General features: G+C 32.5%; 1 protein-coding gene across 3 annotated transcripts; it reads right to left on the bottom strand.

Moving 5' to 3' along the window:
* On the bottom strand, positions 1–14,373 carry LOC134691378 (sialin-like). 3 transcript variants are annotated; one of them, XM_063551886.1, is made up of 10 exons: positions 14,204–14,373; positions 12,452–12,642; positions 10,709–10,939; positions 9,604–9,787; positions 7,373–7,494; positions 5,861–6,010; positions 4,875–5,007; positions 3,460–3,615; positions 2,969–3,054; positions 1–1,540 (listed from the first exon to the last, which is right to left on the bottom strand). In XM_063551886.1, exons 1-10 carry the CDS (start codon positions 14,301–14,303, stop codon positions 1,334–1,336), a joined length of 1,560 nt encoding a protein of 519 aa, XP_063407956.1. In that variant the 5' UTR covers positions 14,304–14,373; the 3' UTR covers positions 1–1,333. The 3 variants fall into 3 exon arrangements, with proteins under 3 accessions (XP_063407956.1, XP_063407959.1, XP_063407957.1); XM_063551889.1 differs by lacking the exon at positions 7,373–7,494 and adding an exon at positions 7,238–7,359; XM_063551887.1 differs by lacking the exon at positions 7,373–7,494 and adding an exon at positions 7,103–7,224.
* Positions 14,374–25,182: the final 10,809 nt, after the last annotated feature.

Below are 25,182 nucleotides of genomic sequence, written 5' to 3'. Positions count from 1 at the left end.
AATAATATGTGAATGCCCTAATAAACAAAGCAAAAAAGTCTACCATCATAAATTTGCATATTTAATTTAAGCAGTAAGTTAGGTTTTCACTGTGAAAATCCTTTTATACAACATAATAGCTAGATTACTGTTTACAACGTATGTTTATAAGTTATGCAGTTACAATGATATTTCACTAAATTTTTGGTCACAGTGAAGATAAAAGTTTATCATACAAGAAAAAAATGTATTTGTTTCATTTACTATTCTTGTAAGTTTCATATCACTCAATAAAATAAGTTGGTCTACATTAACCAGGTAATAACAATTATAAATGTTTCTCTAATTCTTCGTCAATTTATCCTTTTCTGCACCCATTGTATAAAAAAAAAAAAAATCAACGTGTGGATTGTTTGATCTCAGTACTTCATTGGTTAAAATCCGATTATGACGTCGAATTTCCTTGCTCTCCTCTAAAATTCCTATTGTGAAGGCATGAAAAAAGGCGACCATGCCTGATGACGTCACATAGAAAGAGCACATCTTTGTGTAGATCATTCAAAAAGAATGAATAAGTTTGCCTGCATAATGTTAGAAAATCATTAGAGAAACAGATTCTACCACCAAATCTGGTGTAATACGATATTTATTTACTCTCCACAGTTAAATTTTAAATTTGAAAATTTAACTGTCTCAAGTGTATAAATATCATACTGCACTCGATGCAGTTGTAGAATCTATATTTAGCAATTGTATGGGTATATAAATTGAACACACATTTCAAGACAGCATGTTTATGAAAATAAATAATAAAAACTACAATCTCATCTATAATCTTAACTAAACAACTAAAAATAATCTATTTGCCAATTCTAATTTGATTCTGTTATTACAAACTTTAGAAATAAGCTGTTTCCCTATGTGAAATGAAGACTACTTATAAACAAATTACCCATGCAAAGCTTGCTATTGTTGAGACAGATACATGGGTTTTGACCCATCTACCGTACAAGAGCTGTATAGCAAGTCAAGGTCGTTCAATTTGTTGGGTTTGACCATTTTTTATTGAAAAATATCTATAATTGATAACAAAAGTTTGAGTGTATAAAAAAAAATGTAATTGAAAGTAATGTAAAAGTAAAGATAATATACATAACACACAGACAAATTTGCTTTTAATTCTAGTTTTAAAATAGCTATGATAAATTATGTCTCTTCTAAGGGAAACAACTCCACAATTACAAGGGAAACAACTCTAAGAAATAGATCTCTAATTACATGGTCAATTACTAAATTTTGGCAAGTAGACTATTTATAAACACAGCATTATACAAATTGTTTTAAAAAATTAATTCTATCGCTTAACTATAGCACCATTCACTGTATTTTCTCCCTCTAGCACCGAGTAAGAAACGTTTCTGTTATTACGGAATGAGACGTCTCCATTTGGCTTGTTCCATGACTGTTCTGTTCCTCTGGCAAATAATACAAATATAACAGTACCAGCCACATACACTCCTGCTGATATATAAAATACTTTCTGCCACTGCCCTCGTGTTTCCTGAAATTGAAGAATTTTGATTTTATAGAAATATAATAAAAGCTTAATATGAGTTTTGTGTTGTTTTTTAAGACTGGGTATTTTATTTTTTTCCAGGCATTGAGTGCTACAAATGAAGCTCATACAGAAATTTCATCCAGCACAGCCTAAATTTCATATTTGGATATCATTACAGAAGGGGGTTAGGAATTCAAAGGGTCTTGATCCCGAAATCCCGAGTTTAAAAACACGAAATCCTGAAATCCCGGACTTAAAAATATGAAATCCCAAGGTCCCAAAATTGGAAAAAAGAATTCCTGGATCCCGAAATCCAGAGCTTAAAAACACCCGATCCCCAAGTCCCGATAAAGGTCCCATCCCCCCTCATTACAAAATTGAAATATTGTTGACCATTTCATTGTATTTTGTAAGATGACAGATGTTGTTGGCAACTGGCAATGTCTTTTTTTCACAAGAATTTATTCATGAAAAAAGTTAATTTGATTTGAATGAGGGTTAAAGAATGAAAATAATAAGTCAGTAATTACAGTTCTTCTATAAAAGCATGCAAAACAAAACATTGATCATCTTGCTTGCTATGTTTGCTTGGGTGTTGGCAATCAATAGGTAGGCGGAGTTTCTGTCTGTTTTTATATACTGGAATTTGATTGGACAATAAGAATTGACATGAAATGAATTTAATGTTTATTGTCCAATCAAGTTCCAGGTAATAGTAAACAGACTGAAATAGACTACCTACCTGTTGTTTTTTACAAACATCCAAACAAATGTAGCAAGCAAGTTTTTCAAGTGTTTGTTTTGCAGCTTTAATAGAAGAACTGTAAAAGATGGATCATACCAACCCTAATAGCATTAAAGTTTATAAGCTACATAAACTACTGTTAATTCAGAAATTTATGCCAGGTTTTTATTATTGCAAAAAATGCGACAGAGTTGTAAACGCAATTATTTAAACTCACATTTTGAAATGTTTTATATGAATTAAACAGGACTTTTCTCAAACTCGAAAAAATAAATACCCCATTTAAGTCTAAAATGACAAAATCGCAATAATAAATACATGAAATAATTTCTGAATTTACAGTATAGTGATTATACTGTTGAATTGAATATATCTACCTCAAAACAAAATGGAAAAGAAAAAATTCTTCAACTTTTTTTTTGTGCAACAGGCTACATGAACACTTTTGCACTGCACATTTGGCAAGGTGTAAAGATGAAAGGCTTTTCTACCTCAGGCATAGATAACCTTAGCTGTATTTGGCAAAACTTATAGGAATTTTGGTCCTCAATGCTCTTCAACTTCATACTTTATTTTGCCTTTTTAACTTTTTTGGATTCAAGCGTCACTGATGAGTCTTTTGTAGAGGAAACGGGCGTCTGGCGTACATACAAAATTTAGTCCTGGTATCTGATGATTTTATTTACCTGATTATTAGTTAAAACCCCTACAACATATGGTCCAAGAAACCCAGGTATAGTAGCTATCATATTGGTAATGCCCATTAATGTACCTGGAAAATAAAGAGATGTTGTGATTATACATGCAAAGGTATTTTTAGTATGAGGGTGCACAGTATTATAGTCAAGCTACAGCATAGCAACTGAAAAACAAAAATTGGAAAAAAATATTTATAGAGGCATACTTGCCAACCTGTGACAATTGGAAATCATGTCATGACATAGCATGTCAAAAAGCGTGTGAAAACACAGGTCACATTATCATGAAAGCAAAGTTCAAAGTCAATAATGTTTAAGAGGCATTTTAGTGAGATAGAATTTCTGTAAAAATTATCGTTTTCATTTGTCAGTGTCAGATATTGAAGAAAAATGGATTTACATAAAAAAGGGTCCTTTTGCACAATCAATACCATAGGCTCAAACTAGAGGTGGAAATGTGCTCTTGCATGTGATCTTACCTGAGAAATTAGGAGCTAGATCTAAATGGTTGACATTATAACCTCCCATACAGAATCCTCCCAATCCTACAGCAAAGGTCAGCATAACAACAACTACCACATAATTACAACCTACCAGTCCTATACAGGACATTAGTATAGCTGGAGCTAAGAGGCCTGGAAAATAAAACATGACATAGAATTTGTATCTTATTTGTAGAATTTTTATGTTTTTCCATTCATTTTCTTTTTGTGTCGGGATGTATAAGTACCCGGCCACGTCCACTTGTACTTTTTGTCTATCTGATGAGTTAAGCCTTTTTCAACTGATTTTTATAGTTCGTTCATATGTTGTACTGTTATACCACTGTCCCAGGTTAGGGGGAGGGTGGGAATCCCACTTACATGTTTAACCCCACCACATTATTTATGTATGTGCCTGTCCAAAGTCAGGAGCCTGTAACTCAGTGGTTGTCGTTTGTTTTATGTGTTACATATTTGTTTTTCGTTCATTTTTGTACATAAATAAAGCCGTTAGTTTTCTCATTTGAATTGTTTTACATTGTCGAAAATTTCTAATTAATTCAGTCACTAGACCATGAACAAAGAGTAAGGACCTGGAAGTAGTTGTCAAAAGAATTGAATTCTAAATGTATGTATTGTTATGGGTTTACTTTTCTACATTGGCTAGAGGTATAGGGGGAGGGTTGAGATCTCACAAACATGTTTAACCCTGTCGCATTTTTGAGCCTGTCCCAAGTAAAGAGCCTCTGGTCTTTGTTAGTCTTGTATTGTTTTGATTTTAGTTTCTTGAGTTCAATTTGGAAATTAGTATGGCTTTCATTATCAGTGAACTAGTATATATTTGTTTAGGGGTAGGCTGAAGGACGCCTCCGAGTGTGGGAATTTCTCGTTACTTTGAAGAAGACCTTCTGCTGTTGTTTTTTCTATAGTCGGGTTGTTGTCTCTTTGATATATTCCCCATTTCCATTCTCAATTTTATAAACTGTTATCAATGCAACTTGATACAAACTATCATTGATGTATCACAATTAGATCCTATCAGACTAACTTAAGAAGACAACCTTATAATTCTTAACACTGTTTTATGGGTCCCATTGGGGTCTAAGCTTGACACGGGATTGTCGATTTTTTTTAAGCGTGAAGGTCAAATAATTGTGTCATGAAAAGGGGAAATGAGGTCTAGCAGGACCCGGGAAATGACCAAAAAAATGAGAATTGCTTATGTACATAGTGTAAGCGGGATACGGGAATCTGACAAAACAGTAAGTGAGATCAGGGATAGGAACCCCCCAATGAGACCCCCTGTTTTTACAGCCTTCTTTTCTGAGACCAGGAGACATATAAGTTTCACTTTGGATAATTTTCTGTCTTTAGTTTTATTGGGTTGCTATCCCATTACAATTTATACTCACCACATGAGTTTACAACTCGTCTTGTATTAAGAGTAGACAGATATCCTCTGCCCCTGATAAAATCTGCTAAGTTACATGATAGGTTCATACACAACCAGCATACAAGGTAAGGCAAGGCTGATACAAATCCATCCTTAAAAAATTGAAACAATAAATGCATGCAATATTTCTGAATTTTAAAGTATTGAAAATTGGCTGGTATCATATGTTTTAGAAATATTTTTTTTTTAAAAGGCACCACCACAAAAATTGAATTTTATTAGACAAGAAAACATATGAAAACCACTATCATAACTATAAATGGATTTTTATATACATAAGACTTGTTCATGAATAGGTAACTACAGTAGGCTCTTTAACAGCTTAAGGTGTGTACTCAAACAATTATTCATTTCCAGAGAGGAACATTTTCAGTTTTTCTTAAGTAAGAAATTTTGATTCTTGTCAGATCTTTGTTGTATTCTTCAGTTTCTTGTCTACAATGCTTTGATTTTTATGAAATAATTATGTCAACATTTTACTTTAGTTTTAAAATCTAATTTGGCAAATTGCAGTCCATAGCTTCAGTGTTTTTGTTGTGTTGTTTGGCTGCTAATCCATTGAATTTTCTATTGAATATTGTCTCATCATAATCACCAGATATTATTTCATAAATGGATCTTAACAGGAGCAACTCAACTGGATTCACAAACAGAGAGAGGAAATAATTGCCCTTGCAGAGCATCTGAGTTTTTACTATAATTAATTATTTCAAAATCTTAAATTTTCTGTATAGTTTTGCCCTTCCAGAGCACCTTAGTTTTTACTATTATTATTTTTTTCAAAATCTTAAATTTTCTGTGTAGTTTTTTAGGATTATTGTTTGATGTTTGTTGTTTTATTTTTTGGCAGCATTATTGCAATATTTTCTTCAACTTATTGTCATTGGTTGATCCCTTGGTATTTTCCCAACTTTTCTTACAATAATACTACATACATGAACTTACAGATTTGATATCAAACTTGAGTACATCTTTCATATAAGTAGGAAGACAGGTCAACATGGTATAAAATCCCCAGTTATTGGCAAAATGTGCTGCACTAGTTGCCCACACTGCTGGAGAGGTCAAAATGGCTAACCATGGAGTCGACATTTTCTGTAAAAAAAAAATCTGATTAAGGTGGTCCCAAGATATCTACTATGATCCTTTATCAAATTTGTTTAAAATCCAAAAACTTGAACCACTCACTTCATTGGAACATTTCTTTGGATATATAGCAGTTGAACAAACACACTTATTTTGATCATTAAGAAGCGTAATATTTCTCAACAATAGAAAGGGATTAAAGTGTTAATTTAATATTCACAGAGTTATCTCTTGTAGTGTTATGTACCACCTATATTGATAATTATTATTTTCAAATGCACTAAAATCATTTGATATGTTCTTTGAAAATGGTGCATGCTTATCGTTTTAATTATATTTAAAGATATTGCATGTCATTTTTTATCAAGCTTCCCTTTTAATTGGCACGGCAATATATTGAAAAGTTGATTTTTACCAAACAAATATACCCAGATTTCCAAATCATGCAAATATCATTGCTTTTTAAATATTAATTATATGGAAGATACTGACATGAAAATCTTACAACATTTTATTTACTGTGGAATAGGCAAGTCAATATTTTGTTACATAAATCAAGATGAATAATAATAATTAGAACACAATTAGAAGCATAGAACGAAATGTGAAACACAGATCAGGAAATTGAAAGATTTTGGTAAGATGTGAGAGCTCAGATCAGGATCTTTTGTATAGACATAAATTTTGCCATAATTCAACAGTCTGATGTATAAATTGTCATTTAAAGTGGGGTTTTTTCTTCAGGTGTCCATCTGAACATGTTTAATGTAGTGTGTTTACAGTACCCTTTTCTTAGCTTTTCTTATTGAAAGATATATTGAAGAGATTCACTTTGAATTCTTGTTTTTGATTGTTGATTATCAACTGCTCATAAATAAAATAAGTTTGATACATTCAGGTTTTTAAATCTTTCATAAAAACATTTGTAAAAAGCCGAGTAAAAAAGAGTGCCTAACAATTTTCATTTATGAAATGTTTTATACACAGCTTTTTCTCTTCAACAAGACAAAGGGAGACTCTGTTGGGAAGTTCATATTGATGTAGAATTCAGTATTCACTAACATTGTGGTATGGAAAAGTACTTTCTAATAATTTTCCTACCTCTCTGACACCTATAGATTTCTCTATATAATCTCTCTCTACTTTAGATATCCTAGGATGCTTTGCAGGTGTATCATGTACAAGTAACATCCAAGCTACAAACCATACACAGCCTAATACACCTGTAATACATACCTCTCTGACACCTATAGATTTCTCTATATAATCTCTTTCTACTTTAGATATCCTAGGATGTTTGGCAGGTGTATCATGTACAAGTAACATCCAAGCTACAAACCATACACAGCCTAATACACCTGTAATACATACCTCTCTAACACCTATAGATTTCTCTATATAATCTCTTTCTACTTTAGATATCCTAGGATGTTTGGCAGGTGTATCATGTACAAGTAACATCCAAGCTACAAACCAAACACAGCCTAACACACCTGAAATTATAATCTAACATGAAAACAGTATTACTAATGTGGATTGATTATTATTCAATGGAAATTAATTTTCATGGATTTAGCTGGCGTAGGTAAAAAAACAAATTAAATGCTCAACGAAGAACACATCTCCTATTGGCATTGCTCCAACAAAATCTTTGGCAAACCAGGAAATCAAATATCATAGAAATTGCAACTTTTCCCTTATCCACGGAAATAAATGAATCCACAGTACAAAAAATTAGAAAATTCGATATGATTGTCAATGTGACAACGAATTGGCCGTTTCAGAATCTAATGCATCCTGGGTAATATTTTCAAAAGCGTACACCAAAGCATTTTGATTGGTTTTCAAACGTTATAAACAATGGAAATTCAACCAATGACGTAACGTTATTTTCACTTTGGGGTACGAACAATGAAATTACCCATGTTGCTTTAGATTCTGAAATGGCCAATTATATAACCACCAAAAACCAATTGATACATTTGTCAGAAGTTAGAGTCCTGTAGTGAAATTTACTATAATTGTACAATTGGCCGTTTTAGTATCTAAAGAATCATGGGTTATTTCATTGTTCATACCCTAAAATGAAAATAAAGCCATTGGTTAAATTTCCATTGTTTATGACATTTTTATCAAATAAGGACGATTTGGCATACACTTTTGAAAATATTACCCAGGATGCATTAGATTCTCAAACGACAAATTGTTAGTGAACAGATCTACTTTAAATGAGCAGTGGACTAGTGAAACTGGAAAGTTATAAACAAATGTTAAATACATTGTATATTCAACAGATATATATGTGTAACTGTAAATTCAGAAATTATTGATTGTATTTATTATTGCAGTTTGATCAATTTATACAAAAATGTTATTTTAGTTTTTTGGATATTCAGAAAAAAATCCTGCTATATTAATATAAAATTTCCAAAATGCAAGTTTAAATATTATAATTACATCACTGCTGCATTTATCATATAGTGGCCTCCGTGACTGAGTGATCTAAGTAATTTATACTGTTGTCACTAGTAGGGCAACACTGAGGTTGTGAGTTAGAACCCAGTTCCCACTGTTGCACTGGACTCCAATCTTAATTGACTATGATTGTCAGTTTTCCTTACAAATGTCGGTGGTTTTCTCCAGGCACTCAGGCTTCCTCCACCAATAAAAACCGCCAGGAAATATATTTAGATTAATCACAAGTCTTTCTTGGAGATAATTGTTTTGGAAAGGCAAAAACAGAAAAAAATGCTTGGTTTTTAATTGTAGAGTTATCTCCCATTGACTTAATATTTCTAGATTTAAATAATACTAGATCACACCTGTGATATCGTGGGTCGGTGACATGTATACGCATTATTTTTGGTATTCGTATTGTTATCTTTGAAAGTCTTACTGATTAAAATACTACAATAGGTAACAATTTGACAATTTAGTAGTGTCAACCCTGTGATAATGATTATGACCCGTGTATATAGCATATTAATCCTGAACACACTGTTTGGTGGTGCCCCTATCAGATGTTGAACGTACAGATAAGGTAATGGTAACAGATGATTATTATACTATTGGTATCAGTATCGGAATCGACCCAGAACTTCTTAATTATTGGCAATATTAATTACGCGGAAAAAAAAAGGGCCTGGAGAGGTGTAATTTTTAATCTACACCTTTGTACTATACTGTGGATTCATTATTATTCGTTGGATACCAATTTTCGTGGATTTCGTGGGAAAAGACGAACCACGAAATTAAATGTTCAACGAATACCAAATTCTCTATAGGCTTGTATGCAGATTTCTCCAAAACCACGAAATTAAATATCAAAGAACATATAAGTTTTCCTCAATCCACGAAAATTGGTATCCACGAAAATAAATGAATCCACAGTATTAGTTGTATATAAAGTTGAATTCTTTGATTGGTCGTTTTTACGTGATGACGGCTGACAAATTGGACCTCGTAATTTTAGTTTTATAGATGAATTAGAATCATAACTTAGATAATGTTATGCATATTTATCAGCTGTAAATATATGCAAAAGGAAATGACATGTGGTATGACACCTGCTAAGCTCCCACTCTTCACTGTTCAACACTTACCAAAAACATAAAATACTGATGGCCATCCGCCAAGGAAGTCGGAGTCAGCTAGAATTCCACATATAGGCATGGCTATCACTGTACCTAACTGGGCTCCAGCATAACTAAACCCTGCAAGTTTACTCCTCTCCCATATAGGAGCCCACTGTCCCCACATGGCATGCATAGCTGGGAAAGTTACTCCCTGAAAAATAAAATGCATTGATTGTAGTTGATTCAACTATGAACAAAGGAAGATAACTCCAATTTTAAAGATAACTTCAACAATTTATATAAAATTTTAGAACAGATATCATACTTCAGCATCTTGCACAAATTACGTAATTTTCTTGACAAATATTATATCCCATTGAAACTCGAATATCTGAGAATATATTTAATTTGATTAACTTCTTGAAATGCTCATGAATTGAATGTTTAGAATGTTATGATCAATGCACTATATTTTGTATATCAAAAAGTTAGTGATAAGCCTTGAAAGAGTTAGATATCAAGTCAGTACCATAGGGTTGAGAACACATTTGAAGCAATCTTCACCAAAAAATGTGACTAAACCCTTCACTAGATTGACACATATTTTTTACTGTGACTCAAGATTAAATGAATGACGGACAAAAACAGAGGAGTATGGCCATGGACTCCCCCTTCATAATTACATAGTCAGTTTTAGAAAGCAGGGGTTAATAAGCGATTATTTTATATTTAATAATTTTCAAATACAAGCAAGCAGTTGTTATTGAAACTAAGAAATGAAGTTCAAATTTAAAATATATAAAAGTTATTTACATACATGTTCATATCAATTAATTTCTCTGAAAGTATAATTATATTTCAATTAGTACATATACTGGTAAAATTTTCTTTTTATTGAATTTGGTTTCGGTGGAATGTGAAATTACACAACTAAATTACAAAAAATGGGAACTAACAGGAGATGAAATAGAATAATATGAAATGAAAGACTATATGAAGAGCAAGGGGTGCATTTGTATGTTTTACACTTTTTAATGTGTTATATAATGGGTATTTCTGTTGATTTCCCACCCTCCTCATTTGAATATCTTTAAAATCTCAACACATAGCCCAAATGGATAGAATTACACACCTCACCGATACCTTCAACAATCCTAAGGGCTATAAAATAACCGAGACCAGCTCGGGCAGCTAGCGGTGTCAGCATTGTCAATACAGCAGTACATAGTACACCAAAACCAAACATTCTCTTCCCACCAATAATCTCCGCCATCTTTCCTCCTATAATCTGTGTACAGATGTAACCATAGAAAAATGATCCAAGTATGATCCCTTGTGTGTTCTGGTCCCAGTTAAATTCTCCCTATAATACAAATAGAACTAATATTTTAATAGACATTTTTTAATAGTGTCAAATAAACAATTGTGACTTGATGAAGAGTAGTCTCATTGGCACTCATACCACATCTTCTTATATCTTTTTAAGAGTTAAGTGCTTTTTGTAAGTATAGAAAAGAAGATGTGGTATGATTGCCAAAGTACATGTACTGATTTCAATTTTATGTTGTATTTTTTTATTGTACCTCTTGTTAGTTACATTGTACTAATAACTAAATAGCTTAATTATATGTTAAGCATACATAATGTACATATTTGTCTAGTTGCCATATCTGTGCATTTCTAGTTATTTAACATCTAATATTTCACAAAAATTAAATGTAATGAGCTTAACATTTGTAGAGACTTGTCTATTGTTGATGTTTCTGTGTAGACCTCTAGGGTTTTTTTTGGAATTTTTGTTGTTTTTGTTGTTTGGTTGATGTCTCATTTATGAACTGAACAGGTGGAACTGAAGCATTTAATGTGTGCTTTAAGGGAGCTCGCGGGTCTAAATCATTTTTTTATTTAATATAGGATTTCGCTATATTTTTTTATAAATGAACTTTATCTTATACGTAATAGAAAAAATAAATTAAAAAATGGGGTCACCGTTCATTTACGCTCATAAATCTGCCATCAAAAGAAGCAAACTTTTTTGTTAATGTCCTTTTTTTCTGTTGAACTGATAGGAGAAATAGAGCTAATATAGAAATAAAAAAGAAACTAAATTACAAAAATCGCTTCAATTTTACAATTATTTAGCTTACATGTGTGTTCAGTTTATTCGAAAACAACAATTAAATTAAAGGTCACTGATGAGTTCAAAAAGATATTTCAATTTTCATGCCAAAAAATGTAATTTTTGCACCAATGGGAGATAATTTGGAGCTTTTTCAATGATATCTACATTTTAAAAGTCACCTGGGGACAACACAAATTGATTTTTTGGAAATATTTTTGTACAATATAATAAAGTAACAACTACTAATGGTAACAAATAAAATTTGTAATGTTTCATTTTTTTCTGAAAATTTTATACCCGCGAGCCTCCTTAACAGCCCTAAATACTAATTAAAAAAGAAAAGCATTTAATTTCTTAAAATTACATTTTAAATTTGCTACTGCCATGCAATAAAGAATTATATCAAGCCTTGTGGTTTATATTCATCATCATGATTGTTTTGACAATTTCATGGATAGCATATGCAGTATGTCATTCATTGTAGCTGTATAATGATTGTTGGTAGCCAATGAAACATATAAATGTAACTATTCTTGTATAAACCATGTTCAATGATGTTTCTTTTAATCAAATCAAAATTCATGTAATATTGATATTTTAAATTTCTGTGTATCCATTAGAAAGATCTGCATAACAATTGAATCCATCTACATGTTAATTATAGCTGTATATCTCCTATTATCATATGCATGATTATACTACATGAACTAATACAAAAAAGGTTTACTATTCTTCTGATTTATAAATACAAACCACTTTGACCGTAGTATTTTGTCCAGAATCAGGGCCTGCACATGCTTCTTCATCACTAGTATTTTTCGTTGTACCAGTGTCATTCACCATGGCAACCAATCCTACACTCAGGTTTACTCTCAAGCAGTATACATTCACAAATCCTAGAAAGGCCATAAAGGCAAGGAAATGTCTGGTTCCCAAACATTCTCCTGAAATTATAAATTATCATATATATATAGCATCCAGAATTTTAGGACAACAGAATAGCATGTCTCCATCGGGACTCAAACCTGAGACCTCTGTGTTACAAGGCAACACATTAACCAACTGAGCTAAAAAAAAAAGTCCTTCCTAAGCTCAATAGCTTTCGGCTCTAAGTATCTACCACCTTTTATAAGGGAAACAATCCTGTCACACTTCCCCCACCTCAAGGGGCATCATACCATTATGACTCTCACACAACATACCCTAGCTACAAATGTAGCTAGAATTCCTCTCTAATCACCATGTTTTTTTTTAGTTGGGTGCTAATGTTACCCAAGGGCATGATTCTTATAGTAAAATCGCATGTCTTAACTTGGAATCAAACCTGGGACCTCTGTTCTACAACATGATGTACATTTGTAAAAGGCAGCTTGTTTACCAACTGAGCTAAAGAAGTACTTCCTTACATGTAGCTCAACTGCTTACGGCTTACTAAGTATCTACCACTTTTCTAAGGGAAGCAATTTCGTCACAGTTGCATCAATACTGATATACTGTATAATACAATGATTTTTTAACAAACTTTCACATAATGAACATTCTGCAATTAAACATTTAAGGTTCATCATAAGGAATTTGAAAATATGGCCTTGTTTACGCCTCAAAAATTACTATTTGTACAGACAAACTGGTACATCCAGGAAAGTTTTAAGGCATGGCAGGAACTAGATATATAAAAGTTATATGAAGTCTACGTTTCAGAAAATTAAAAACTTACCTGCATTTTGATGTGCATTTTTTTCCAGTCTGCAGAAGATAGCAAAATAAACAAACACCCGAGTTTCATTTGATACGGTCCACTCAGATACACAGTTTAAACCTGTTAAATCACCTTTTGTCTACAGGTGTCTATTGTCCATCTATTGTCCATTTAAATCAATACTACATGTACTCACAACATTGATTATATGAGGGGAGCTTCTCAATCGTTTTCACTACTTAGTTAATTTTTGCACCTTCTGCAGGAACGAAAAAAAATGGATAGCAAAATCTAGAAAAGTTTATAATTTTCTGAAACATAAAATGCATTTAAAATTTATATATCTAGTTCCTGCCATCCCTCAAAACTGTTCCAGGTGTATAGATTAGTCTGTGCTCAGAGTAAAATTTGGGGTGTAAATACGGCCATTTTAGCCAAAAGGTTATGATGAACCTTAAACAACAATACAAAAAAATAAAAATTAGGTTAAATGGACCCTGAGGCAAACAAGTACTAGAATTAACATGAATTTGGGCAAACAGATCTAGATTCCTGGTGCCTAACCATCCCCCTTTTTATGGGAAAATGGTTGTTTATTTTAGAGAATCACTAAAGCATGACTGGACTATGACCCCTCTTAGGCAGTCAGTCGACCCCACTGATGAAAATTTCAGGATCCTCCACTGCACAGCGATATGTTACTTAACAAACTTGTGAACACTTGCTACAAAATGTACATAAACGATCATAAACACTTAACCAGATAAACTGATCGCTACCGTAATTATTTTTTTTGCTTTAATTACCTGCAGGAGGTTTTAGTACCGCTCCTGTTCCTTTCGAGTAGTCATTTTTAACATGTGATTGGGAATATATTATTGGGGTTTCATCGGAGACAACTGCCATAATGTTAATGTCATGTGAGGATGTACTGCGGAGACCATCTGCCTTGTAAACAAAGAGAAGACAACTTGATCACATGACAAAACACTGTCATAAACTGGCGGGAAAATGGGTAAAGTAAATACCACAAAATTTAGCCAAAAGATAATCTAACATCTAACCTTCAATATGAAAGTTAATTAAAATTATTTACACTTATTACAGTAAATATGTGATTGCTTGATTATTAAATAATAACTTGTTTGACGTCCAGTGGCAACACTTTCAGCATTCTCCGTGACAACTAAATTAAATTATTTCACCTTGTTTTTGTTTGAGTTAAATTCAAAACATATCATACAACTTAATTCATGAGCACACTCTAAAAATGTGACAGGATAGTCAAACAGTTGACGGTGACCGCTTACTGGAAGAAGAGAAGAAAAAGAACTACGGGCAAGAAAACAACGATCAACACAACTTTATATAATTAGCGGGGTAGGAAATTAAGACTACCACTGGTGGAAAGTGGATACATAGGCGATCTAGGGGGCCCGAGGGGATTTGATTGATTATCATATAGAGAATCACTGAAGCATGACTGGACTGATCGCCCCCTTCTTTTAGCATGATCAGTCAGTGCCCCCCCCCCCCCCCCCCCCTTATAAAAAGTTCTGGATCCGCCACTTGGATACGTTTGTTGAATAATGAAGTGCGAACCGACATAATGCCTTGCAACTTTGTATAAATATGTAGGACTCGGAACAGCATGCCACGTGAATGGTACGCCGAACCTGGCGATGGTCACGCTGACTGAGTGCGATTGTCCACGCTGAATAAGTGTAACAGCATACAATAATTAAGGTTTATGGCGTTCATAATTAATAAAAGTACACGCAATCTTCAGAAAATAGATTTTCAAAACAAAGCAAGGAAGCTAACTAAAGTCTTGCTCTACATGCTTTTGGATATTAGCTGTAAGACATTTTAAAACTTTAAAGGTACCCTGCACAAGGCACGGGCATACCTTATGAAGTCCGCGAAAATAATTTATTTTATTTAAGATAATGTTAAAACTACAAAGGTACCCTGCACAAGGCACGGGCATACCTTATGAAGTCCGCGACATTCATTTATTTCATTTAAAGAAGAAAAATGAGGTTGTTCTATTCCCATTAAGTTATTTTTCAGACAAGGAAACAAAATCAGTAAGCTATTACATGGTATAAAGTTTATGACAATACAGATACATATTTAAATAAAGTTCAATCAAAATTGTTCTTATGTCTTTGAACTGGTCTTTGTTCTTTTGAATGATGTTGTTCTTTCATTGATCTTTCGTTTTCTCTGATTTTTTTTGACCTGAAATTGCATTTTTATTGAAAAAAACGAGTATTATCTCTTATTAGTACATGTATTCTTTATTATTGTAAAAAGTAGTAAAAACACAATAAAAACACCTATAACACAATTAAAAATCTTGTTCTCGGGATATATAATCTTGTTTTCGGGATATTATGTTGTTCTCGTAGTTCTCTGGAAATCGTGGTACCGCGCACCGATTTGTGCTTTGGCTAACAAGCTGCATGACTGAATGCGATGGTAACATTGTGACGTTAACTTATTGATGGATACGCTCAGTGAAGTGCGATGGTATTACTAACTGTGACATTGTGTTTACTAGCTAAATACGAATCGATGGTCTGAATTAAGTTAAAACACAATTTGATGAAGGCAGTGTACTGGTTAGCGTGATAGCTTCGCATTTTGCATGATCATGTTTTATTTCTGGTCAGGTCAAATCAAAGACTTTAATTCTTAATTTGACAATTTTTCGCTTAGCACACAACCCTATGGATTCAGAAAATAGACTGGATGGCTCAGATTAAGTATAATGGATTCGAGTCGCCCGTGTACATATAGATTCTTACATTGATACCAGTGGATTATCGGATTTATCCAATCGAGATAGTTAAATTATCAATTTTAAAGTCCGAGCCGCCTCGGCGAGTACTTTAAAATTTATAATTTAACTATCGATTTAACTATCGATTTAACTATCGAGATAAATCCGATAATCCACGAGTAACTATGTAAGAATCTGTTTCTCTAATGATTAAAAAGACATTTTCTTTTTTGTCAACCGAAAATCCCCTTCGAGTGCCTTTCACATTGCACGAAGTTGTCAATTTCATTAACACCTGTTATCAAATTTTGATTCAACCAGTTAGTTAAAAAGGTCATAACCCATAAAATCATCCAATGATCTTTTGAGATCACCAGCAACCACACGTTGATTAAATTTTTTTATACAATGGGTTCGGAAAGGGATAAATTTCCATAGAATTAGAGAAATGTTTTTATATCGAGTGATCAAGTGCGATAAAACTTGGAAAAAAACGGGTTAAGTGCGGCGATCTATTATAGTACTGTACTCATTAAGCAGGGTGCATTTAATTCTATCAACTATACTAGTAACTTGTTATAATTAATGTTCTTTTCATGTCATAGTTATAAAATTGCTCAGCAAAAAACTTATTCAATTATTTATCTAATATCATAACAGTTCTTAAGAAATTAAAATCACTTGGTACATGTATGCTTGATTAATAGTGAGACGTGACACATTTTATGTAAAAAGCTAGATAATTTGCTGCTTCTTCGCTAAACAGCAGAACATTAGAAGTACACCAAGTTTAGACCATTCGGGTTAAATTTGGTCTAACTCATTGCAAAAAAATAATACTTTTAACTCAAGAAAATTACTAAGATTGCATGTTTTCTTACAAAGCCGGGTTCATCTCAAGAATAATATCAAATTTCGCGACTTCATATCACGAAAACATTGCTAATAATTTATTTTATTTTATCATAAAGGTGTCCACACAAAATTATACGCTGTATACTTGAAGAGAAGTCAAAATAAATATTAAGCCATGATAAATTTTTCGTAGAAAACTTTTGCTGCATACATAATACATGTTTCTTAATGAATAGCCCGTCTGCATACCAAAGATCATTTTTATAGACACCCTTTTCTTTTGCTGTCCGACCTAGTTTAACATATTTTTGTTACCTCAATCTTTAAAATACTCATAACTGTTCGGGACTTGGATCGTTCGTTCCATTCTGTTTTCCCTCCTTTGTACACATGAATCCGTTTACTAGTAGTTTTAAAATGTTGTATTTGAAAACGCTACTATACATGTACATATATATTAACAAACGTCACGCAAAACCATCGCACTTCAGGAAAAGGACCATCGCATTTCAGCGAAAGGACCATCGCACTTCAGCATAGACCATCACACTTCAGCGTGCCAATATTAATCGTACCTCCGAGTTCTTCATATATATAACTATAACTTATGAATAGTTTAACCTATAGCAGCCAAAAATAGCCGGTTAACGCCTGTCATTTGTCTAGATTTATTCGTCATTATGGTACTCTCCATTACGAAACTCAGAGAGGTTTATCACAGCAGCTAAATATCGATTCGTGCATACGCGAAACGTTTCAGAACATCTTATTTAAAAAAGCGAAGCAAACTATCAGAAAGAAACTATTTTCAATTCAGTCTTTGGCATGCACGGCATGTCTAAATTTGCCCAAAAATCACAAAAAAGCACTAAATTCAATAACGTTTGTGTATGAAGATCATTTCCGAGCTCAAACATTGTCAAAGGCCTGCATGTACTAACATTTGCTCGAATAGGATAAGCTATAGATACCTTCACTGCATATTAAAATCAAAGACAAAGATCAATGGCAATTGAACGGTTAATCATGTAATGAATTACTTTAAATTCCATGATCTATTAATAGATATAAAATATATCAAAATATATCGATTTTTGGTTTGACAATGAAACTCGAAACTTAAATAAGATTGGTTAAACCAGCCACATGACAATCTACATTCCTGGTCAAGAAACCCGTTTTATATAGAACATGTATTAAAAGTTGAAAATCGTAAGTATATTTACGTTCAACAGTGACGTTTATTTTGAAGTGATAGTTTTTTAAAGGCATGCAGTTTTTTTCTATTTTTTTTTTGTAAACTTGATGTTCTACTTTATATTTCGGGTTAATCAATATATTAATGTGTACTTATCTTGTGGAAATATAAAATGAAAGTAGAAACAATTCATGGTAACCATAAACGATTTATTTGATAAAAAAAATCAGAATAAAATATATAAGATTGTAAATTTATTACTACACCAGACATGCTTCGTATGTATACGACTCTTCATTTACAATCGAATTACATTCGAATGAAAATAACTTTGAAGGTCAAATTATTAACATATATATGCAAAGATGAAAAAAACATTGAAAATTTATCCATAATTCGTATTCCACATAGCTAGCATGTCTGTAGAAGAATTTTAAAAAGAGATCACAAATTAATGTTTTAAAATTTATCTTCCCGCTACAATTTGTTCGTTTATGTCTTCTGATTTTGAGAAATTGTGACTTAAATGGAGAGTTGTCTCATTTGCACTCAATCCACCCATACCACATTTTCTTCAGTATATCTACACGGGTGTCATTCGGTTTATCGAGAGAAATGGGCGTGAAAGAATATCTAACGGCGGTCAAGTATTGAGAGACGATCGTGAAAGTTCTGGTAACGGATCGTGAAAGACATTTAATCGAGAAGACATATGAAAGATCAGTAAATATTTTAATTTAATTAATTACACAGACACATTTACAACAAAATAAAACTGTCTGTCAAAATGGTTCGACATTATGATCAGTATGTCAGAATATCCAGTTTCAAAAGTACACAGTTATTACAAAACGACAAAAGACAGATTGCTTCTCGACATTTCAATGACATAAAAAATGTAAACAAACACGTTTTTTCACAAATTCGACTAAATAAACTACGTTTATCAAAAGAAGGGCATTGTATTTGAATTTATTAAACGGTTCTCATAGTTATTTTGAATAAATATAATCTGAAACTTGGTAAATAAAGAACTATTCACACAAAATCGATTTTTTGGATCGTGAAAGATCACGTACCGCATTTTTGAAGATCGTGAAAAGGATCGTGAAAGATTTGATGCTACGAAGACGTTCATGTTGCTGACAGTGCGTGTTTTAGAATGAAGCGCGAAATATAAATCAAACGTTTAATATTCTTTTATGGCTAGCATTATTCCATACAATAGTTTATTTTCTTATCTAAATAAAATTAACGGTACTAATTTTCTTGCACCAGATGCGCATTTCGACAATACATGTCTCTTCAGTGATGCTCGTGGCCAAAATATTTGAAATCCAAAGCTTATATAAAAGATGAAGAGCTATAATCCCAAAGGTCCAAAAAGTATAGCCAAATCCGTGAAAGAAATCAGAGCTTTGCACGAGGGAGATACATTCCTTAATTTATAATAATTTCTATCATTTTGTAACAGCAAATTTTAATAACACAAAAAATCCGTCTTTTCATGCCAGTACCGAAGTACTGGCTACTGGGCTGGTGATACCCTCGGGGACTAATAGTCCACCAGCAGAGGCATCAGAATTGGCTCAATTTTATATTTTGAAATGATAGAGTTATCAATATAAATCTTACCTGTAATGTTGATTTGGTGCCACGCAACTTCCGATGTCACTGTAGGACGTAGTGCAGTCGACAAAAAAGTAAATTTTATATTATCCACCAATATATGTTAGTGTATACTGCAAGTTGTTACACCCGGCACTTGGAACTTTTGTTTAGATCTCAAAGAGGAGCTAAAATGAACAGCTGCGCATAACAGGTAACAGCGGGGTAACAGAAAATTTTTATTTGTACAAGTACAAATAGTTATCAAAGGTACCAGGATTATAATTCAGTACGCCAGACGTACGTTTCATCTACACAAGACTCATCAGTGACGCTCATATCAAAATATTTATTAAGAGAAACAAGTAAAAAGTTGAAGAGCATGGAGGATTCAAAATTCCTAAAAGTTGTACCAAATACGACTATGGCTATCTTTAGTTTTTCGAAAAATTCAAAGTTTTGTAATCAAGAAATTTGTATCAAATGACCACATTATTGATATTCATGTCATCACCGAAGTGTTGAATACGGGGCTGGTGATACCCTCGGGAACGAAACGTCCACCAGCAATGGTATCGACCCAGTGGCGTAAATAGTTATTAAAGGTACTAGAATTATAATTTAGTACGCAAGACGCGCAAATACATTAAAATTATTATTTGGGCATTTGTGAACATTTTGTTTGTAAAATAGTTGGATGATTGTAGGATGAAGTTTTTTTTAACGTCATGTGAAGTACTCAATTATCATGAGTTATAGGATACCCATATTTGGTATATTGGATCTAGTCAATCTAGCCAAAATTTTACCCCAACCCAAAAGTAATTGCAACAGAAGATTTTTAAGTTTTAATCTTTAGCATTATACCCAATATATACACAGAAAAAAGTCCCATAAAATCTAACTTGAGGAAGACTAAAAAAATCACCATCTAAAATGTCTATGGTGATTTGCATTTAAAAGGGAGATAACTCTTGCATAAAAGGCAGAAATATCAATAAAAATTGATACAAAATTATAACTTTGCCGCTTCTATTAATCAGAATGTATTGATTCTTAATTTTTAGGAGGTCTTTAGAGTATAACAAACAACTGTAAAGGGGTTTTCATACCTTTAATTTAATCAAGCTATAATCTAGATTTCGTATTTCATTAGTTGTCCATTTATTGAATTTTTCAACATCTCAGGGTAAAGAATCTCAAATTTAATAAAAATTTTTAAGCATGTATTCTTCTTTTTATGGTTAAAAGTTTCTTTAGATAAGTAAGTTGCTGAAAAAATATAATATACAGATATAAACAATACCAAATTTTTACATTATTTTTTCAAAATGGTTACAAAGCTTCAAATTTGCAATTTCTTTAATGAAAAATGCATGAAAATAATAAAACTACCCATAACACTTCGGTTTTGTACATTTCATGAGCAGAAGATTATATAATTTAGTCAAATACAAACTTATAACCCCATCAAAGTATCATACTTTACATAAATGTCAATGAAAACAACCAACAACTGACCAAAATAGACTCATTTTTGCAAGAGTTATCTCCCCTTCCAATGTTAATTTCCATAGGAAATTAAAAATGCTGATTTTGAGTTTTTCTCAAGTTAGATTTTATGGGACTTTTTTCTGTGTATATAAAGGGCATAATGCTATAGATTAGAACTAAAACATTTTCTGTTGCAATTAGTTTTAGGTTAAACCTTAGTTTGACTGGACTAATCCTATAAACTAAATGTCCGTCAAACAGGATTCACCTGACTCTGAATTTGCCTCATTTCATGGATGAAGATTCATTTTAGTGGTCAAGTCCGTAAAGAGGATTCGTTAAGCTTTAGGATAACTGTCTGTTGTTATGATTGTAAGGTGTATATTTTCAACTTGTGCAAGGTTTCAACTAACATTGAACTCATTATCATGCATCATTCGGCAATGTTTGTTTATGCTGTTTGGCCTTTTGAATATATACATGTATGCAATAGCGACAAGGTGTTTCGTGTATGGTGTACATGTCTGTCTGCATGTTTCTTATATGACCATGATGACTTCAATTGTGTTTGATTTATTAAATGATAGAACGATGTCTATGTCTGGCTGTCGGTCGGGGTTCATATACTTTTGACCTTATGTTTCGAATTAATTGGCCAAGCATAACTTTTACATTTGTCAGTTTCTGAGGCACTGTAAGGATCGGAACACATTTATTTGGTGTACGGGATATTTGTAGAGATCTGTATGGCATGGTTCATCTGACCATGGCCTTTTTTATGAAACATTGATAATCTTAAGCGCATTTGACACTTCTAGTAAAACCCTTGATATTATAGACGTTCAACACATATACTATCATAAGTAGAGCAAACAAGACATTACAGCATTCACGCCTTGGTATTCTGTAATATGTACTATATAGTTAAATCAATCCTTATCTGCGTTGTTTATAAAGAACTTAAAAAGTTCTGTTGCACACAATGTTGGTTATCATTCAATCCAAAACTACACATGAAATGTGCTGTTTTTGCTATGATTTTTTGTTTGATGGATAACATTTTGGTTTAAACGTTGCATACTATCCATATTATTGGCTAACTAGTGTCGGTGTGCCTGAAGTGCACTAGACTGATTCACAGAGCTGAATCTTTCACGATTATTTAGACACGTTATTAGTTTGTTTTTTTTAACTTTTGAGGTAAAGTGTTGAATAGAAAAAAAAGATAATAGCTTTAATGTTCATCCTTATCAAAATAGTTACAGGCTTCAACCACTTGCAGATTTATCAAATGGTAATAGAAAAACTGATTTCTGATTACTAGTATTAAGTCTGGTCACGCATTTTCTTTCCGATCGAAAAAATACGTTGCCTGATCTTTCACGATCAAGTTTGATGGAAATTCAACAAACTCAAGGTTTTCATAAACAAATTAACGCTTTTAATGGAAGAACATTCTTTAATTTTACTGTACTAATCAGATACACCAAAGATTGAATTTCAAATATATCATGATATTCTGAAACATGACCATTATAGGTACACAAAGCGTGTTATTTTTAATAAATTTCATAGACACGCATTGCGCCTTTTGTGTTTTTTCAAAAAGTACTTCATATTTTCCTTATCTTCTTTCACAGTTATGTTGAGGAAGTTAAACCATTTTGACAGACATATTTTTTTGTTCGGATTTGTTCCGCGTTTTGAAAATTAAGCAATTTTTCAAAGATTCTGAACTAGAATGTACATTAAATGCCTTTCACGATCCGTTACCAGAACTTTCACGATCGTCTCTCAATACTTGACCGCCGTTAGATATTCTTTCACGCCCATTTCTCTCGATAAACCGAATGACACCCGTGATCTATTTATTCACTGATATTGGAAGCCTTAAGTAATTGAAATATTCAAAATGGTCCAGATTCGATATACACAAACTCGTATTGCAAACGTCACTTTTATAACTGTTATAGTAAATGTACGTTCTTGTTATTTATACATGTACGTACACTCGTGTTTCCGTAAGGTTTCGTTAAAGTGAATTTTTCTTCATATGAGGCATGATATTAAATGTGTTATTTCTAATTTATTTCTTACACTTGTGTCTTAATATTAAGTCCATGATACATTTACAAAAATATGAAGTTACTTGTAATGAAAGCATTTTGGAAAATTTCAATAAACGAAATACGTAATTCTGATTTTAAAAGTTGAAAATTGGCCTTTCCAAGACACATTTTTCCAATAAATCCAGTTCTCATAAATAGCACTTTTCCTTAAATTTGACTTTAGCGGAACCCTGAATGTAATTTCAATAACAATCCAATAATCATTACGTCTAGTAGATATACATAAAGGAAACTTTCACGTGAATCATATGACTTTAATAAGTATTCATATTTGCCAATGAGTTTGGCAAACAACAATCAATCATAAACAACAGCAAAATGAGGATTTTTTTTTCAATTCATTTTCAGGCAAAATGGCAGTTAAAAGTGGCCACTTTATGGTCGCTGCCTTGGATTTTGGCACAACATATTCTGGATATGCATTCTCAATGATTCATGATTTCAAAGTAGATCCTCTAAAAATACAAGCAAACCAGGCATGGAATAGTGGCGGAGGGGCACTGTTGTCACTGAAGACACCTACGTGTATTCTTCTCAACGGAAAGAAAGAATTTGTTGCTTTTGGCTATGAAGCAGAAAACAAATATGCAGATATTGTATTGGACGAGGAACAAGATGATTACTATTATTTTCACAGATTTAAAATGAACTTGCATAGTAATAAGGTAATTGTTCATCCTATTGTAGATGATCAGTGCATCTTATCTGCGTGAGGTAGTCCAATTAATTCTGACATCATGAAAAGCTTTTTTGTTACGTCTTTTGTCTCGAGAAGGTGTTTCAGGGGAAAAAATATAAAATCTGCCTTTCAAGATGTCATAGTTATTTAGACTTCTGCACGAAGTTGTTTTCTACTTAATATACATAATATGAGACGCTGTTGTTATTGATGCTTCAATCATTAGGAAGATATGCTTTGTTAAAATTTTAGTTGATTTATTATATATTCGTTGGTGAAAAAACAACGAATCATCGATATTTGGAAAACTTTCGTACAAGAATATCAACATTTTCGTATTTCAATTTCAAGTCATTGTAATGATTTAAAATTAAAATAAAAACATGTCCCTGTGACACGTACCGGGCTCGCTTCCGTAGTTATCCGAATCGGCCATCGAAAGAAAAGAAAATGTATCAAGTTCAGGCAAATTCACAATTCGTCTTCTAATAGTACTTAAAATAGAAATTTCTTAATTTAGATACATTATATTGTTCAAAATGACGGATGGTTAAAACACAAGTTTTCATCTTATAGTAACGTCTTCTCCAAAGTATTTCTTGACGTGAAGGGAATATGCTAGTAACTTCCTTTATCAACCCAGAGCAAAAGTATACACACCACATCACTTGTCAACCTTAAGCCCCGACCGTGCAAGGGCTGTAATTAGCCAGTCAAGGTCGTTAAAAACTTCCATTTGTTGAACCTCAAACCCTCAAAACATCAATTCTTTTACATCGGGATATTTGGATAGTCGCATATGAATATATGGAGGGCCGTTTTTTACCTCCATATATCTAGTTTTGTATCAAATAATTCTGTGTACTATTACCTGCAATTTCATTTACTAGTTTTGTTAATTTCCATAGACACAATATGCTATAAATTAATATACCGTAACGAGATACCACTAAAACTGACGTACGTTTCAAACTTAATAGCATGTAGAAATATCGACTTAATTTGTCGCATTAAATTATAATAAATTAAATAAA

The sequence above is a fragment of the Mytilus trossulus genome, chromosome 11 (assembly GCF_036588685.1).
Source record: "Mytilus trossulus isolate FHL-02 chromosome 11, PNRI_Mtr1.1.1.hap1, whole genome shotgun sequence".
NCBI classification, from domain to species: domain Eukaryota; kingdom Metazoa; phylum Mollusca; class Bivalvia; order Mytilida; family Mytilidae; genus Mytilus; species Mytilus trossulus.
The sequence above is the reverse complement of the archived record's forward strand: the minus strand, read 5'-3'. Positions and strand labels throughout refer to the sequence as shown.